Source organism: Ctenopharyngodon idella, chromosome 12 (genome assembly GCF_019924925.1).
Source record: "Ctenopharyngodon idella isolate HZGC_01 chromosome 12, HZGC01, whole genome shotgun sequence".
NCBI classification, from domain to species: domain Eukaryota; kingdom Metazoa; phylum Chordata; class Actinopteri; order Cypriniformes; family Xenocyprididae; genus Ctenopharyngodon; species Ctenopharyngodon idella.
This window is the reverse complement of record NC_067231.1, coordinates 9,695,518-9,714,704: the sequence shown is the minus strand read 5'-3', so window position 1 is coordinate 9,714,704 and position 19,187 is coordinate 9,695,518. Positions and strand designations below refer to the sequence as shown.

The 19,187-nt window shown below is 36.8% G+C and overlaps 1 protein-coding gene across 3 annotated transcripts in view; it reads left to right on the top strand.

Annotated features, from left to right (window-relative positions):
• Positions 1 to 222: 222 nt before the first annotated feature.
• The window catches only part of adam11 (ADAM metallopeptidase domain 11), a 65,965-nt gene continuing 47,000 nt past the window's right edge, over positions 223 to 19,187 (top strand). Inside the window, exons 1-8 of one of the 3 annotated variants that reach the window (XM_051914924.1) lie at positions 223 to 566; positions 862 to 1,031; positions 10,532 to 10,608; positions 10,728 to 10,794; positions 12,142 to 12,224; positions 13,990 to 14,053; positions 17,420 to 17,480; positions 17,956 to 18,062. In XM_051914924.1, the coding sequence (XP_051770884.1) occupies positions 506 to 566; positions 862 to 1,031; positions 10,532 to 10,608; positions 10,728 to 10,794; positions 12,142 to 12,224; positions 13,990 to 14,053; positions 17,420 to 17,480; positions 17,956 to 18,062 (690 nt within the window). In that variant the 5' untranslated portion in view covers positions 223 to 505. The remainder of the gene's footprint in view (positions 567 to 861; positions 1,032 to 10,531; positions 10,609 to 10,727; positions 10,795 to 12,141; positions 12,225 to 13,989; positions 14,054 to 17,419; positions 17,481 to 17,955; positions 18,063 to 19,187) is intronic. The other 2 variants (XM_051914923.1, XM_051914925.1) reach the window with 2 other exon arrangements.

Below are 19,187 nucleotides of genomic sequence, written 5' to 3'. Positions count from 1 at the left end.
TAATGTAGAGATATACACACACACACATATATATATATATATATATATATATAATTAAATTATATTTAATTTTATGTAATTATATGTGATATGCGTTTGTTGCTGCATTTTATGTTTATTTTGTATTGTAATATTTATTGTATTTATTTTTTATTTTTTTTCCAGGTTACAGAAGTGGAATCTGATGTTGCATGTGAGTGCGGTGTGAAGTGAAGGGGAGGAGAAGAGAGGAGAGTGGGAGGAGGTGCGGGTGGGAGTCCCGCATAAGGAGCGTTTCAATCCCAACATGAATTCCACCCGCAATCTCTGACCGACAACACACGAGCGATATAAGCAGACATCACGGACACTTTTCTAAAGTCTTTCCCATCAGCATCGTCTTGTTTTCCACGGATGCACTTAACGTCTTCCTCGTGACTTCAACATCGCCGCGGAACGAGATGAGGCGGTAAATGTCGCGTTTCGCATCTTTTCGCTCGGGTTGAAGCCGCAGGAGTATGTGATCATGTTGGCGACGCGCTGCCTCCTCCTGTGGGCTGCGGTCAACGCGCGACTCGCCGTGACAGGTGAGCGACGGACGCCGTGTTGGGAGCGGATTCGTGATATTGGTATAAGCTCCATCGGTGTAGCTATTTATGTATAATGTGCGCCAACAGGTGCAACGAATTCTTCATTTTACGGATGGCCCCGTTTTCTGTCACGGGCATGGCTGTTAATTTTCAGTGTCGCGCCAGAATACGCAATGATGCCGCAGGCTAGATAAAGTGTAGTGGCTGTAAACCCATTGGAATTAATAATACATAGAATCGTGGCTTTGACAACTGTCTTAGATTCTTTTATGAATGTGTCCTATATTGAAAGGCTGGGGCAGCAGCATCAAACGGGACGGAGCGGAACGGGGACGCGAGCAGAACGCGTATGCAGAGGAGCTCACGGAGCCTCAGCGCCTGCTGCAGCGGACTGACGCGGAGGAGGAGCTGCCGCACGGGCACTTGGGTAGCCTAGTAAAGAGTGATGCTGATGGAGCGCATGTGAGTAGCATAACTATCCACCGATACATGAAATCAAAACGGACTCGATCCATGTTGCTCGTTATCCCAGAGAAAAACAAGCATTTTCTTCCTAAACTTTCACCAAAATATAACTCGCCCTGTTTCTGAAAGTACTTTACTCTTTGGCTGATTTCACCAAACCCTCTTATTTTTCATCCCCTCCCTTCCAACCACCTGCCGGTTCCGAATTTACCATCAGAGTAGGCCTACTGCTTTTGATGAAGAACTTCTCGAGTGTTAATATGGTAGGCCTAGTTTTTGTTCAAAGGCGGCATGAAAAGTTGCGATAGTTTTTTCTTCCCTATTGTGACGTATCCTAGTGAAACGGTGAGCTCGAACAAGAAAAATGTAGGACTGGACTTCATTATGTTTATTGGGAATTTAATTGATTGGATCATTGTAGTTTGCTATTGCTGCTGTCACATGTGACAGGTTGTCCCGTCCTCACGCCGAAAAACACGTCATTGGTGAAGAGAAGATATTGAGGGAGGGGAAGATATTTTGATTAAAAATGACAAGGGAACATGATTTTTTTTATTGCAAAATTCCATAAAAAACAAGAGGTGTCATTTTTGATTTCATGGTGCTTTAAATAAACAATGTACAGGTGCTGGTCATATAATTAGAATATCATCAAAAAGTTCATTTTTTTTATTATAAATTATTTTTAAAAATGAAACTTTCATATATTCTAGATTCCCTACATGTAAAGTAAAACATTTCAAAAGTTTTTTTTTTTTTAAATTTTGATGATTAGAGCGTACAGCTCATGAAAGTCCAAAATCCAGTATTGCAAAATATTAGAATATTTCCTAAGATCAATCAAAAAATGGATTTGCAAAACAGAAAAGTTCAAGTTCTTTAAAGTATGTTCTTTTGTGCACTCAATACTTGATCGGCAGGACATATTACAGCAAATGACTTGCTCCTAGCACAAATTACTGCATCAGTGAAGTGTGGCATGGAAGTGATCAGCCTGTGGCACTGCTGAGGCACTATTGAGCCTTCAGATCATCTGTATATTGTTGGATCGACTGTTTCTCATCTTTCTCTTGAAAATATCCCATAGATTCAGGTCAGGCATATTGGCTGGCCAATAAAGCACAGTAATATCATGCTCAGCAAACCACTTGGAAGTGGTTTTTGCACTGTGGGCAGGTGCTAAAGTCCTGCTGGAAAAGGAAATCAGCATCTCCATAAAGCTTGTCAGCAGATGGAAGCATAAAGTGCTCCAAAATCTCCTGGAAGATGGCTGCATTGACTTTGCACTTGATAAAACACAATGGACCAACACCAGCAGACGTCACGGCCCCCCCAAATCATTATTGACTTCAGAAACTTCACACTAGACTTCAAGCAGCTTGGATTCTGTGCCTCTCCAGTCTTCCTTCAGACTCTGGGACCATGATTTCAACATGAAATGCAAAATTTTCTTTTATCTGAAAAGAGGACTTTCGACCACTGTTCACTGTCCAGTTCTTTTTCTCCTTAGCTCAGGTAAGATGCTTCTGACGTTGTCTCTGGTTCAGAAGTGGCTTGGTAGTCCTTTTCCTGAAGATGTCTGAGTGTGGTGATTCTTGATGCGCTGACTCCGGCTTCATTCTACTCATTGTGAAGCTCTCCCAAGTGTTTGAATCGGCTTTACTTGACAGTATTCTCAAGCTTGCGGTCATCCCTGTTGCTTGTGCACCTTTGCCTACCCAATTTCTTCCTTCCAGTCAACTTTGCATTTAATATGCTTTGATACATCACTCTGTAAACAGCCACCCCATTCAGTAATGACCTTCTGTGACTTACTCTCTTTGTGGAGGGTGTCAATGATTGTCTCCTGGACCATTGCCAAGTCAGCAGTCTTCCCCATTAGTGTGGTTTCAAAGAACAAAAGATACCCGGAATTTATACTGTAGGGATGGTCATTTAATGAAACTCAAATGTAAATATTCTAATATTTTGAGATACTGGATTTTGGACTTTCATTAGCTGTACGCTCTAATCAACAAATTAAAAAAAAAACCTTTTGAAATGTTTTACTTTACATGTAGGGAATCTAGAATATATGAAAGTTTCATTTTTTAAAATAATTTACAATAAAAAAATGAACTTTTTTACGATATTCTAATTATATGACCAGCACCTGTAGTAGCCAACATTTGCCATGTTGGCATTGCCATGTGATCTGTGACAATGTGATTATTTTTTGGCATCTACGAATAGGCCTATATCCGATCTCTTGGCCTCTGGTGTTAGAAAAGTGCCCATCGTTCTACTCAGTCGACATTTTTCCCCAGTTATTATACATATATATATATATAACACATTCAAATGCAGACCACCGTCCAATCAGTTCCCCAGTTTTTTCAAGTTACATATTCTTTCTCACTTTGAGACATACTAAAGTAAGGATGTTAAACAGGTTGTAAATACTATAAATGTATACAGGTGCTGGTCATATAATTAGAATATCAGATAAAAAGTTGATTTATTTCACTAATTCCATTCAAAAAAAGTGAAACTTGTATATTATATTCATTCATTACACACAGACTGATATATTTCAAATGTTTATTTCATTTAATTTTGATGATTATAACTGACAACTAAGGAAAATCCCAAATTCAGTATCTCAGAAAATTAGAATATTACTTAGGACCAATACAAAGAAAGGATTTTTAGAAATCTTGGCCAACTGAAAAGTATGAACATGAAAAGTACGAGCATGTACAGCACTCAATACTTAGTTGGGGCTCCTTTTGCCTGAATTACTGCAGCAATGCGGCGTGGTATGGTGTCGATCAGTCTGTGGCACTGCTCAGGTGTTTTAAGAGCCCAGGTTGCTCTGATAGTGGCCTTCAGCTCTTCTGCATTGTTGGGTCTGGCATATCACATCTTCCTCTTCACAATACCCAATAGATTTTCTATGGGGTTAAGGTCAGGCGAGTTTGCTGGCCAATTAAGAACAGGGATACCATGGTCCTTAAACCAGGTACTGGTAGCTTTGGCACTGTGTGCAGGTGCCAAGTCCTGTTGGAAAATTAAATCTGCATCTCCATAAAGTTGGTCAGCAGCAGGAAGCATGAAGTGCTCTAAAACTTCCTGGTATATGGCTGCGTTGACCTTGGACCTCAGAAAACACAGTGGACCAACACCAGCAGATGACATGGCACCCCAAACCATCACTGACTGTGGAAACTTTACACTGGCCCTCAAGCAACGTGGATTGTGTGCCTCTCCTCTCTTCCTCCAGACTCTGGGACCCTGATTTCCAAATGAAATGCAAAATTTACTTTCATCAGAGAACATAACTTTGGACCACTCAGCAGCAGTCCAGTCCTTTTTGTCTTTAGCCCAGGCGAGACGCTTCTGACGCTGTCTGTTGTTCAAAAGTGGCTTGACACAAGGAATGCGACAGCTGAAACCCATGTCTTGCATACGTCTGTGCGTAGTGGTTCTTGAAGCACTGACTCCAGCTGCAGTCCACTCTTTGTGAATCTCCCCCACATTTTTGAATGGGTTTTGTTTCACAATCCTCTCCAGGGTGCGGTTATCCCTATTGCTTGTACACTTTTTTTCTACCACATCTTTTCCTTCCCTACACCTCTCTATTAATGTGCTTGGACACAGAGCTCTGTGAACAGCCAGCCTCTTTTGCAATGACCTTTTGTGTCTTGCCCTCCTTGTGCAAGGTGTCAATGGTCGTCTTTTGGACAACTGTCAAGTCAGCAGTCTTCCCCATGATTGTGTAGCCTACAGAACTAGACTGAGAGACCATTTAAAGGCCTTTGCAGGTGTTTTGAGTTAATTAGCTGATTAGAGTGTGGCACCAGGTGTCTTCAATATTGAACCTTTTCACAATATTCTAATTTTCTGAGATACTGAATTTGGGATTTTCCTTAGTTGTCAGTTATAATCATCAAAATTAAAAGAAATAAACATTTGAAATATATCAGTCTGTGTGTAATGAATGAATATAATATACAAGTTTCACATTTTGAATGGAATTAGTGAAATAAATCAACTTTTTGATGATATTCTAATTATATGACCAGCGTGTGTGTGTGTGTGTGTGTGTGTGTATATATTTATATTTATTTATTTATTTTTAATGTCTTATGTTTTAAAGAGGCTGTGATTTGAAAATTCTAGTTTTGTGGCTTTTAGTGTGTGTGCCAATTAAATATTTTGGTCAGTTTGATTATGTGTCTGGCTGCCAATAACAGTGTAGTATTCTCAGCTCTTTGCTCATCTCTCCATCTGGGTGTGCTGCACCAGATGCAATCCAAGGTTCCTCATGTACAAAAATCTCAGAATCTTCCAAATACCATAGCATCTAATCTCTAATATTCAGATTAATTTTTGACTGATGTTTTTTTAAGTGACTGATCCCTAAATCAATGAATTTGACTCACAATATCATGCACTTATGGCCTTTATAAAACATTCTTAGTCAAACTCCATTTGTTATGAAGACTATAAAGCAGAGAGAGCTTTGGCATCAAGCCCTTTTTAGAGAGGTAAAGTGCACATTAAAGGTTCTACTTGTAAATGTATACTTTAATGTAATATTGGCTTCTTGCTGTAGAGGAGAGCGGAATATAAACAGTTGGGGGAAGAGTAAACAGGTCTGTCTCAGTGCAGATATAGACTGAATCTGTGTGACTGAATGATGTTGAAGGGTTAGTTAGCCCAAATATTTTATCATTAACCTCATCTTTGAAACACAAATGAAGATATTTTAATGAAACCTGAGAGATTTCTGTCCCTCTATTGAAAATCATGTAACCAAAACTTTGCTGATTCAAAAAGTTCATAAAAACACTCTTAACATAATCCATATGAATCAAGTGGTCTTCTGAAGGAAGCTCAACCATACTTGCTTGATGCGTGGAAACAAACGTTATTGGTTCTTGTTTGTCGTCAGGGTTTTGGTTACATGTACTTTCAGTGGACAGACAGAAATCTTTCAGGTTTCCTTACATATCAAGTATATTACATGCAGTTTCTCTGCATTTTTTTCATCCACCAGCAAAAATAGTTCCAAAAGAACACCATACAATACAGTACCAAAGAAGCAACCACCAAAAACATGACACTGAATGCTGACACCAGACTAGGCAAGGCAAGTTTATTTATAACGCACATTTCATCCACAATGGTAATTCAAAGTGCTTTACATAGAAAGGAAACAAATACATAAGAGTTAAAAGATTGATATAAAATGCATTAAAACAGTTGAGAAAATACAGTGCAGTCAGTTCATACAAATAGAAAAAGCAATAAAAGTAGAGAATAAACTACAAAAACTACTTCAAACTAAACTAACTTCAATAAACCCATTTCACTGATTAGACACCACTTACCAATGATTATTTGAAAAGATCTGCCATTGTTTTTCTAGCTCAATTTCCTGATGCTTGGCCAGTCAAATTAGAGGACTGAAACTTTTAACTTTTAAAAGATTTAACCTTTTTATTCAAACCTTTCTGCATTCAAAGAAATACTGTATAGTACACTTAAAGGGACAACATTTTACTTAAAGCCCCTAAAAGGTTAGTACCTTGAGTACTATATGAGTGTGTTTTTTACTGACCGGTTGCAGTGGCTTGGATTGTTCTTTGCAATGTAATCCAAATTATGTAGATGGCAGCATCATTTTGCTACTTACCTTTTAAAACAGTCTTTGCATCAGGAGTGCACATATTGTTCGCCAAGTTGATTTTTACTGTTTGGTTAAATAAAATTATCTGTGAAAACACTAAAATCACCATAAACCTTTTGTCTTGTAGCATTTTGCATAGTGATTAGATTCGAGATTCATGATTTTGGAACTGCTAAGTGGTTCTGGTGCAGCCATCTTGATTTTTTGGAGGTTGAACAATGATTTTTGCTGTTATTGGTGCTGATATTACTGATTTGATGTTGCTGATATTATTGGTTACTATTGGTGTCCTGCATCTATGACTTGCAGTACCATGCAAGTTTAGTATGCAGCTGGACCTGGGTTCAAATCCTGGTTTAACATATTTAATTATGTATTTTAATTATAAACCAAGGAAAATTGCATGGATCTGCATGGATTCTGCGTATTTTATACAGTGAAGAACGGATTTAAACCATCAGCTCTGGACACTACGAGAGTAAGCGGCACCTTATCTCTGCATTTGGAAGCTCATTCTGTGAATCAGAAACTGTTCTCTACAGATTATTCTGAAAACACACCGAGTTTCTGTGCTCATCGTATGCTACTGTACTTAACCACTAAGTCTGCCGCACATCCTGATTTTTCTGGGTCAACATATTTTGTTGATCCTGGAACAACATTCTTGTCTGAAAATTTCATCCTAACCATATCCCTACTCCTAAACCTAACCCTATCCATAAGTTATCCCTAAAATCAGAGGGAAAAGATAGGTGAACAACACTGATGTAGAAGCACCTAACCCTGGTTGTAAGCCTAAACTTGACATAAACTGTAAACTTGTCCTTCAAATCTGATTGGTTGATTTGAATGTTGTGCAAGGATCAACAAAGTTGTGAGTTAGGTATTGACAAATTAATCTTTTGTAAAATTTTAGAGAGATGTGCCAGACCACTTACTTGCAAAAACTTAAAACAGCAAATTTTGACAAAATGCAATGAGTTTGTACCATTAATCAAATTAACTACAAAAATTGTAAAACTTATTTATCAAAGGAAACTGCTAGGAACTTGCTGGGAATCGTTTTTCTAGCTAATAAAATATATAAAATGCAAATCAATATTTTGTGCCCAATTATTTACTTAAGAGAAAAACAGCTGTGTTATCGCTTCACAATAGGGTCCTATTGTTTTACCTTCCTACCCGTCCCTGGCTGTATTTGATCTGACCTACTGTACAGTGTGAGACTGTAAGTTTTTGAATGATTTATTTAGTAAAATAAATGAGTGTGGAGGCACTCTGTGCTTCTTGCATTGAGGTAGGTATTCGTTTTCATGCCTTCGACTGCAAGTATTGCAAGGTGATCACATTTCACACCCACACCGTTTCGTCTCTTGTAACCATGGGTGCAATATATACCACCTGTCTGTCAAAGGCCATTTTATATCCTCATAACCTTGAGCTGTCTCACCTGACACTGGTGCAGAGCACACGACAACCCTACGTGACTGTCCTTCAGCCACTGGACCCGACGACTTCTGTCTGAATCTGTCCTGTGACACCTGATCTCCATTGTCCTTTCTCATTCTCATAGAGGCAGAAAGTCAAAATGTAGGGCTGGACTTGATTTTTAATCAGGAATTTGATTGGATGGTGAAACAAGTATTTGGAGCGGAGAGGTCGATGATAATGTCTGTTTAAAACAGAGAAGCTGTTTCAGAGGAAGAGCAAGTTATTACATTTGAAAGTTTTGATAGGGTTTGAAGAAAAATTTGTTGGTTGAAAGTTGGTTTACTTGCTGGAGGTCACCGCATGTGTATGCTGTTTTTTTCTAGTAGGTGTTCTTGTTTTGCTATAGTATCCAGTTCTATCACGGGGCTGCATCATCCACCAGCAGAAATCGGCAACTCGTTGCAAATTTCTTAACTTTCCTGAAGCATCTAAACTGAACTGAATCCTAAAAAGTGACTGATTTGGAGTACTACAAACACAGCTCTACATGATTAAAAAAAAAAAAAAAAAAAAAAAATTGTTAGATACAATGTACTTGGAGTGTGGACCTCCATGAGCTGAGTTTGACACCCATGGGTTAAAAGGAGTAAGGGAGGGGTCATATATGTCGGGTGGAAACCTTGTATCTCCAAAAACGTACTGTATTTTTTTAAATAGATAAACACTGTGTTGTCAAAGTTGATATTGTGACTTTATATATGGTCAGATACTTGCATGTTTCATTAGATTATTTACATTTTACCAAAATCAAGCTCAAATTGAGTTACGACCTGCAAGATCTGGAGATTTTTGAGCTGCGAATTTCGAAGAATTTTGGACATGCGTGTTTTGTCCGCCATTAGAACGGCCATATCTGATGCAGTAAGTCCATCACGTTATGTTTTCATCAACTTACAGGTTAAGTTTACTGTAGCTATGTGGGCACTAAGTTTTCCAAAATCTCATGTTATTAAAAATGAAGTGCTATTTAAGACAGTATTGGCTATTATTTGACAACAAATGCTGGACTAAGACACCCTTCTCTGCTCCTCAAATACATAAAAATTAGCCTTATATATATATATATATATATATATATATATTATTAGTGTTTCTATAGAAAACAAGAAAACGCTGTACTTATTAAAATAGCCAGTTCTTTTTTTTCTTTTTTTTTTTTAAATACCCTTTTTACCCTTGCGTTACAAACAAGCAGAGACGCAGCGCTTCATTCACGATAGAGGAATTCACATTCACAAGCAATTTTTTTTTTTTTAACAAACAACACAATACTAATAAGCATAAAGATACATAGCACACAGTGGAACCACCTTGGAACTATAAGGTTCTGTCTGCATTCTGAGCAGTTTTGAGATATTGAGCTTCAAAGTTTTTGCATTCCATTCGACTTTGTAGAGAGGAACTTTTTGTTTTCTAAATAAAAAGTCCCAAAATGTACACAGTCGCATAATCACATAATGTAAGTAAGTTGTCACAGAGTAAGAATATGTGAATAACTAAATTTTGACATATAGAACCTTATAGTTCCAAGGTAAGGAAATATTGGGTAAAATATTACATTTTAAACTAGATTTAACATTTTTTGTTTAATTTAAAGTACAGTTATCATTGTTTCTCTTGACTTGTCTGATATCTTGGATTTTTTTTTTTCATTGAGCCCATTAAAATGCATTCTGGGATTGGCTTCACTGAAAACTACACATGTGGTACTGACTTCCATCTTGTCCCAAAAAGAAGGTAGCATAATTTGATACCTTCACACCTTTGATGCCTTAAAATGCTGTCTGGGTTAGGTGGCTCACTATGGTTTGGATATTATAATGCAATAATGCAAAGTTGTGACTCATACACTGCCCACAGATGAATGTCTATGAATTATCATCAATGAATGACCGTAGAGTTGTGAGTTTCCTGACGGTTTTGTAAGGGAGGTGCATTGGTTGAGAGCTTATACTCCTTTATGACAACAGACTGTTTTTATGATTGCTACTGTATAGTGATTTTCGAGTTGAAATTGTGTATAATGCATAACAGTGACTGTAAAATATATATTTAGGAATAGGTATGGAGTGGAGTGGCATATTTTGAGTTTTGATATTTGGGATAGGGTTATTGCATTGTGGACATTTTTTTGATTGGCCATTGGGCTAGTTTTGTTTCACAGACCTGGCAACGCTGTCATATACTTTAATAAGATGTTTTTTTTTATTTTTTATTTTTTATGATGATGTCCTGTTCCCTCCATGTTCAGACACCACTGAATCCATGTTGATGAGGAATGGCTCCTTTAGTATGTAACCAACCTGCCTTTATCTGTTTTTCTTTCTCTCAGCCCATTCATTTGGCTCAGATCTCATTCCTGGTGAAGGCCTTTGGAATCCAGTTTGTTCTAGACCTGGAGCTCAATCAGTATGTGCAAAATAACACACTAGCAAATACACATATGTTGTCGTTCTCTATAAGCTGTATATTAATGGTGTGTGTGTGTGTGTGTGTGTGTGTGTGTGTGTGTGTGTGTCTGCCTGCAGCGATCTCTTGTCGTCTAACTATGTTGAACGCCACTTCAATGAGGATGGGCGACCTTTTCAGAGTCTGGTAAGGAAAACAATCTCTCTTTTTCTATTTTTATCCTCTTATATTGATTTTGTTAGGGATTAATATCATAATTGCCAAACATGTTTATTAATGTTAGATTTCTTGTTACAAAGAATATTTTTGTGACCGTTTGTAATTGTAGTTAACCACTAATACACCCAGGATAGTGTGCCATAATACTGTGGTAATATGGCTTTTTCAGTTTTTGTTATATATATACACACACACACACACACACACACACACACACACACACACACACACACACACACACACACACACAGAAAAAGCTTTGATTTCTTCTCTGCATTTCTCTTTTTCTCTAGCTTGCTTCCTAGTCTAGTTGTCTAATAAATTAAGCATTGTATATTACGAATATTGTTGGCTCTTTGATGAATTGCTTTTGTTCTTCTTTTGTGTGTCGCTTTGGATAAAAGTGTCTGATAAATGCATAAATGTAAATGTAATTGAATATCATAATGATTTTTGGGTGATATAATGAGACATGTAATGAACAAATTCCTTAATATTTATATTCGCTGCCGCTCTTAATGTAAACTTCTGAGGTATTGTCTGTGGTCCTGGGAATATACCCACTCCCTCTCTTAGTGCTCGACTTTGATGCAGTGAGGCAAAGAAGCCTGGGAAAGCATCCGCCCCTCCTGTTCACTGTCAGCCGCGTTTGACCAATCGCAGCGCTGTTGCCATGACAACTGCTTATAGACAGTTCTAGTCCACTTTGGCCAACTGAGTCAGAGAGAGAGAGAGAGAGGAAGAATGAAGCATTGAGTGGAGAAGCTGAAGTCATTAAGCAACTACACTGCAGCAGAGACACAGAGGAACCAGGACTGCATTGCAGAAAACTACAGCCAGACTTGAGAAATGAAATCCCAGCAATAGTTACAAATATACCTCGAATATGCCAATCACACCACTGCCATGAACATCTCCCACGCATTCAGTGTGTGGGTGCCCGCTTACATACCCCACGGCTCTTAAATTTGTTTAAGAGCTTGGCTGCGGACATGATGAATGATTCTTCAAATCCTGTGTCTTGTCGAGTAGAGGCGTGCTGTTACTTTACAGTGATCAGATGCACCATTTTCACTATAGAGCCATATAGACCAGAATATCACAGAGACTTGAGGCAGGGGGGACTCTTTTCACGCTAGACGGGAAGAACGGCATGCTAAAAGCATTTGATGGACACTGGAAGAGTGATCTGATGAATTTTAATGGGGGAATGTTGCCTTGGTTACTGTCATATTTGAGGGCTGTTCAGTGTTCACTGTGTAATCATTTCACTTCGGTGCAATGTGTGATTGTTTGATGTGTGTGAGATTTCAGGGAGGAGAGCACTGTTACTATCACGGTCACATGAGAGGAGTTCAGAGGTCATGGGCAGCTCTCTCCACCTGTCATGGCCTACAGTGAGCAGCAACCCTTTATCTGATTCAACAATACAAACACTGTGTTTATTACCCTTAAAGAAACACTCCATTACCTCAGCTGTTTGTCATGGAAGCTTGTTTACACCACAGAATAAAAAAAACTCACAATTTTTTTTTTTTTTTTTTTTTTTTATATATCTCGCAATTTAGATTTTATGAGCATAACTCGCAATTGCAAGTTCATATCTCAGAATTCTGAGAAAAAAAAAATGAGAAAAAAAATTATGAGAATTGCAGAACATAAACTCTATGGCCTGGTTGCATAGACAGGGCTTAGATTAAGCCAGGATTAGACCTTAGTTCATTTAGGACATTTAAGTAGATTTTATAAACATGCCTTAGACAAAAACATTACTAGTGTGCGTCTTAAGAAAAAAAAAAAGGAACTCTCATATTTTATGATATGTCAGTGCAAGTTGCTTTCAGTTAAAACAGCTGCAGTTTAGTCTGTGATTAGGCTTAAGCCTTGTCTGTGAAACCAGAGGTGTATCTCACAGTTCTGACTTTATTTCTAGCAATTGTGAGTTTATATCTTGCAATTCTGACAATTTCTTACAATTCCTAATTTATAACACAATAACAATTTTGACTTTTTTCTCAGAATTATGAGATATAAACTTGCAATTGTGAGTTATAAAGTCAGGATTGTGAGATATGAACTTGAAATTATTTTTTTATTATTATTATTCTGTGGCAGAAACAAGCTTATACACTGTAAAAAATAAAAATAAAAATATATATATATATATATATATATATATATATATTTTCATGTTTTGTTATCAGAAAATTTTTTCTTTTGTCAAAGCATCTTGGATAATTAATGTGGTTCAGATAACATAATATTTTGAGTTTCTGTTGATTAAACCAATTGCCTTCATTGTATTAACTCAAATTTTTAATTTCAATGAACTCAAAATTTTAAGGCAACCAGGTAACTTACTTATATTAAGTTAAACCAACATTTTTTTTTTTTACAGTGTATGATTACTGTTGTTTTCAGTATATAGACTTTGATGACATCAAAATGTCTGTTTGGGCATTTTTGGACACCTACTATACACTATGCACTATTCCACACTTTTTTTGTTTTTGTTTTTTCGGTTAAATAAGTGCATCATCCGGGTATTTGAAGTGCACTTTTTTTTTTCTTTTTTTAAATTTTTTTTTATATACAGTACTCACAAATATGCTAAACAGTATACTGTATGTATGCGGATAAAGTTGGACATATTTATATATCCAAATTTATGTAAAGCGCTGGGTAATAATATAGTTACATTTTCATTTAATTTACGTTTTATTGTCTCTGTACTTGTACTCTGCGATGACAATAAAGTTGACTAATATAATCTAAAAAATCTAATTTTGCAACAAAATAAAAGTCAACCAGGTGAGATTTTAGTATAGATTGTTATAACAATAAATGGTAACACTTTACAATAAGGTCTTGTTACAATAAGGTTGTATTACAGTAGTGTTCATTGTTCATGTTGGCTCAGGTCAATTAAATATAACAGATAAAACTTAATTTTAATTGATTTTAGTAAATGTTAAAATTAACATTATTTGAGATTAATAAAAGTATTTTTCATTGTTTGTTCAACTAATGTTAACAAATGGAACCTTATTCTAAAGTTTTTTTGTAATAAATCCTTCTTATTGAAAGAGTCTGCATTTTTAAGCTTTATTATAGTTGTTGTCTTTGGAGTGTCTCACATTTGTGATGTTGGTGTGTCTACAGAGGGATGTTCTCAGATGGCAACTTTTCTTACAGCATCGAGCCCGTGCACAACAACAGCGATCAGGTCAGTACGAAGCTGAAATATCCATCTCTCTCATCTCATCTCATCTGCCTGTTGCAGTCTGGAAAAAATCGCAAAAAGATACATAGTCCTGCTCAATGTGAGACAGAAGAGACAGTGAAGCACTGAATATTAGCCACATGCTCAGAAATGTGCTGTACTGCAGTTGACTGACAGGTGAATCAGCAGAAGTCTGTATGTGGGACGGAGGTGAAGAGCAGAAGGAGGGGTGTCGAGTGAGAAAATATGAGACCGAGCAGCTTATGCGTGATATTAGCAGCACCGCATTATCATATCGAAATCTGTCACTTTAAAATGAATTAAGATGTTCGACATAATAAGAGTGCCTATTTTTTAGAACAATAAAAAATAGTTGACCATTTATTTTAGACATTAAAAGAACAAAGAACTTATTTCTGAGTTCATCATGACAAGACTATTCCTTGTTAAATACAGCTTAAACTCTGTTGACAGCATCTGTGGTCTGCAGTTGATTCGTTGAGAACATCATTCCACTTGTCTCTTAGTTCAAATACATTTACAGTCATGCACTTGTGATGGAAGCCTAACAGGCACAGCGGGTAGAGCAGTAATGTGATGTTTGTATTTTGGTTAAAACAGCCTTATTCGATTTTCATTTTGACCTTTCAGCTGTAATGGTATTTGAATGGTTGATTTGAGATGGGGCTACTTTTTCAAGATGGAGGAATAGAGCTCTGTAGTGATTTTTGTAGGCCAACCCAGAAGTTAGCATCACCATGGTTCCTTTGACAAAAACTCAATAGAATTTTTCCATTGGCTTTTGGATTATTGCAAAAAATAAGCTCTCTGACCAACAAAAATGTATGATTGTAGTTTCGTTCAATATGATAATCTTCATGTAGATGAGTAGATGAGTTTACTTGTTCGGTGTGATGATGTTTAATGTTCCTGACAATCTCTGTAGTCCTATTTAGACACTTGTTAGCAACCGCTATTTTCAAGACAATTAAAAGCTTAAAAACAAATCACAAGGCAGTACTACTGCTGTATTATGTTGTAGAATAAAATGTGCAAATATCTTGAGTTTCTGTTAACCACATACGTTTTTTTCAGGCATTTAACCAAAAATCCATTTAAAAAACCTAATAACTTTGAGACGATGAAACTGGAAGTACTAAATGTTAACTTTTGGCTTACAAAAATACATTATCCTTGCAGCACTCTGTGGGAGGAGTTTGTTCCAAGACAAAATAACCAAGCTTATTTTAAGCGTAGAGGGAGATGAATCCTTAATTTGTTTTCTTCTATTTGTGTGAATTGAATTAACTTAGAATTACTGTGGCACAACATTAAAATAGCATGTCAAAGGTGTCCAAATGATAAACCACACAGCTATTCACTCTTCTTTCATTGCACCTTTTTTTTTGTGTGTGCTGTTTTTCTTGGTCCTTTCATCTGTACTTGTTATGTATCTCTCTTTCACTCTCTCCACTCCTCTTTCGCTTCTCTTAAATGGGTCATTTTCATAAAGTATTCAAAGCCACATGTAAAGTGTCTCTCTCTGTCTGGGTAGATGGGAGATTAATAATGGATAGTTGTGTAATAGCCTTACATGGCAGATCTCAGTACATCAGCGAGCATTTCATCTGAGAGGAAATGTTACCCAACAACAGGAAACAATTCAGCCAGACATGAGCAAATATACACAATTATCAACAAAGATTTTCATACAATTTTGTACCAAAATATATGCTCCAAATATTGTGAGAACAATTACAACATGACTTTTCAGCAGTAGTACCTTAACTAGTCAGTTAAGGGTATGACCTACTTTTCTCAAAAAGCTACAAAAAAATATAGTTATAAAGTGTAAGCTGTGATTCTTAGAATCCATGTAAAAAATGAATGCTGATAAAACAATGTTTTAAACATGAAAAATGCTGCATCTATCTAAATTAGGAAATAGAACACAAGGACATTATGAGGATACAAGCCACATTGAGTCTACTTCCACTAATAAGGTACACCACCACAACAACCACAAAAAAACATCATAACTCAGCAACAATTTCAACGAGGAAGTTGAAATTTACATGCATTTTCTATGTTAGGTGATGTGCTTACATTCTAAATCAGCAGCTAATAAATATGTTTGTTTGTATGTATGTTTAACAGGCTGAAGTGGCTGATTTTAATGAAATTTGTCAGATATGTAAAGGGCATGTAGATTAGACTAGGTACCAAATTTGGATTAAAATCGGCCACAAGGTAACACTATAAAAAGCAAATTAAGTTTTAGCTAGTATCTATGGACCGTGCCCCTCTGAGTCATTCAGTTCCCCTGAATCAAATGCTTGTATGCGTTTCCATTTCAGCAAGAAAAGTTTTCTAATATTTTGTTTGTTTGTTTTTGAAAACTTATCTTAGCCTTTGTCTAATTAATGTGAGTCACGTGACAATTGGCACATATGACAAAAAGTAAAATTTTTAATTTAATCAAATAATATTTTTGGATGTGCACGGCGTGTCCGAATCCACTTTTGCTAGTTTAACGACGGGAAAAATGGTCGGCGCGCCCGGTGCGTGGTCTAAAAGGGTTGTCCCTATTCTCTTAAAGAGTAATGGGTGTGTTTTGGGCATAACGTGCAATAAATTCAGAGTCTCATCTCCCATTCCCTTTAAAAGGCAGTTGCACTCACGCCATGGTGGATTCACTATTTACATGGCGGAATTTGCAGGCGGAATTTGCAAGCGGAAAAACTGAACGCTTTTCTAGTGAGGAAAGCGCGTGAGCAGACCATCTACGGGACAAGCCGGATTCCACCAAAGCATTTTTATCTTTATGCACTTGATAAAAATCTTTTACATTGTAATCCTTTTATTTTTAATATTTGGCATGTTTCTGTGCTGCTGCACGTCCCTGTGTGTGTAATAAGCAGAGTGTATGCGCGTTGTGCACCCGCCTATAGGCACATACTAACGTGCCCATTAAATTAAAAAAAAAAGGTTTCAGTTGGTCAATGGCGCAGTCTATTTCAGTTGTCTCAAAATAGCAATGCGCCTGAACGCACCTCGTTTTCAGACAAGTACGGCCATGGGCGCACAAATGGGCGCAAATGCATTTGCTATGTAAACAACGTACCGCAGGAGGTGAAAATGATAACTGCGTCGGGCTGAAACTAGCAAAAAACACTTGCGTTGTGCCGCATTGCGCCGGGTGTATGACCCAGTAATTGTCGATTGTGGCTATGTGAAACCTTACAGGCACAACCATATCATATGACTAATGTCAAGAGAAACATTTTTGAAGGTTTGATAGGTGACTGTATGTAATGCACTTTTTTGTTCTTAATGTCAGATTAACAAAACTTCCATTCTGTCACACAGGGTTCAAATACTCATGTTGTATACAGAATGGCAGACATTCGGCTGACGCCACATTCCTCAGGTAAGACAGATTCATAGATGACTTTCTTTCTTCCATGGAACACAGAAGATTTTGAAGAGTAAAAGGCAAACGGCAAAAAGTCACCATGCATCACATCGACTCTAATGAACAGACTAATAGCAAAAATTACCAGTCAAATGGAAAAGATTACCTTGGCAAAATGACTTGTGTTCCACATAAGAAAGAAAGTTTTCATTTTCGTTTTCGGGTGAACTACTCCTTTAATACAGTTAGACAAATGCACTCGCTGTCTGTCTTCTATGACCTATTCTCAAGTGTTTTTTTCCAGCATTCAGACTGTCTGCTTTTACATCCGTCCTGATCTCTCTCTTTCTCTGTCTGCTGCATATTGATTTTTTTTTTTGCATGGATCATTTTTCAGTAATACACATCTTTATTGATCCACTGAAAGCTGATGAGTAGGAACTTTTTGTTCGGGATGGTTTTCATCCATATATGGCTTCTTCTCTTCCAGGAAGCACCAGGAACAGCAGTGACTCTGACATTAACAATGACTTTCCCGTTTCTATAGAGACGAATGAGCCGGAGCTCACAGATGGGCTGAGACGGGCAAAAAGACAGGTGAGAGTTTTTATTTTTGACATCAGTTGATTTATCAACTGATCTATATTTTTCTTGAATATTAGTCATGCATAACAGGCGAGGGAGGGCCGCGGTGAAGGTTTTGATCCGGGCCCAAGAATTCCTAACTGTAGCTCACTTTATATGAGGTGTCTTTCACTACTAATACACTTAAACAGTCAAAAGTTTGAAATAATAATGGTTTTTTTTTTTTGGGTTTTTTTTTTTTTTAAATAAGCCTCTTCTGCTCACCAAGGCTGCATTTATTTGATCAAAAATACAGTAAAACAGTAATATTGTGAAATATAATTACAATTTAAAGTAACTGTTTTCTATTTTAACATATTTCAAAATTTAATTTATTCCTGTGACGACTTTGTTTTCAGCAGACATTACTTCAGTGTCGCATGATCCTTCGTAAATCATTCTAATATGCTGATTCCGTACTCACTAAACATTTTGTATTATCAATTTTGAATTTATTTTTTAATTATTTATTTTTGTTAAAACCATGATGATATACTACCAAACTTACCCGGGACTAAATAAAATGATGTGACCTCAATTCATTTCATTTATTTATTTATTTTTTTATTCAAACTAAAAACTGGGGTGATGTGCAATGACTAATTGGTAAATTTCCTTCTGCACTTCCTGTGAAGTAAAGTATCGATGTACCCTTATTCCCTATGCCGTTCGTAATGCCTTTTGAACTGAACATGCATGCTCCCTTTGGACTGGAATCTCACTTAAAATGGCGGAAATAAATATTTAATGGGAAACGCGTACAAAGATAAGTGGACAGGCTGTCGAGCGGTTTCCTCACAAAAGTAGTTTATTCAGCGTACTGAAGCCTCTACTATAATTAATAAATGTAGCATTTGTTTTGTTTTTCAAACATAAACAGTACTCCTGATAATTTGCAAATATATTGTTGAATGGCTATAATTAGTAATTTTAGCCTCAGCAGAGACTGTTGGTATTGATAGACTGCTGAGATTAATCACAGAAATGTGTGTCACATTTAAATGATTCACAACTAAAATGAACAGCTAAAAACAATGATTTAAAAGTATTATTTTCAGTGAAAACACTACAGGTGCTGGTCATATAATTAGAATATCG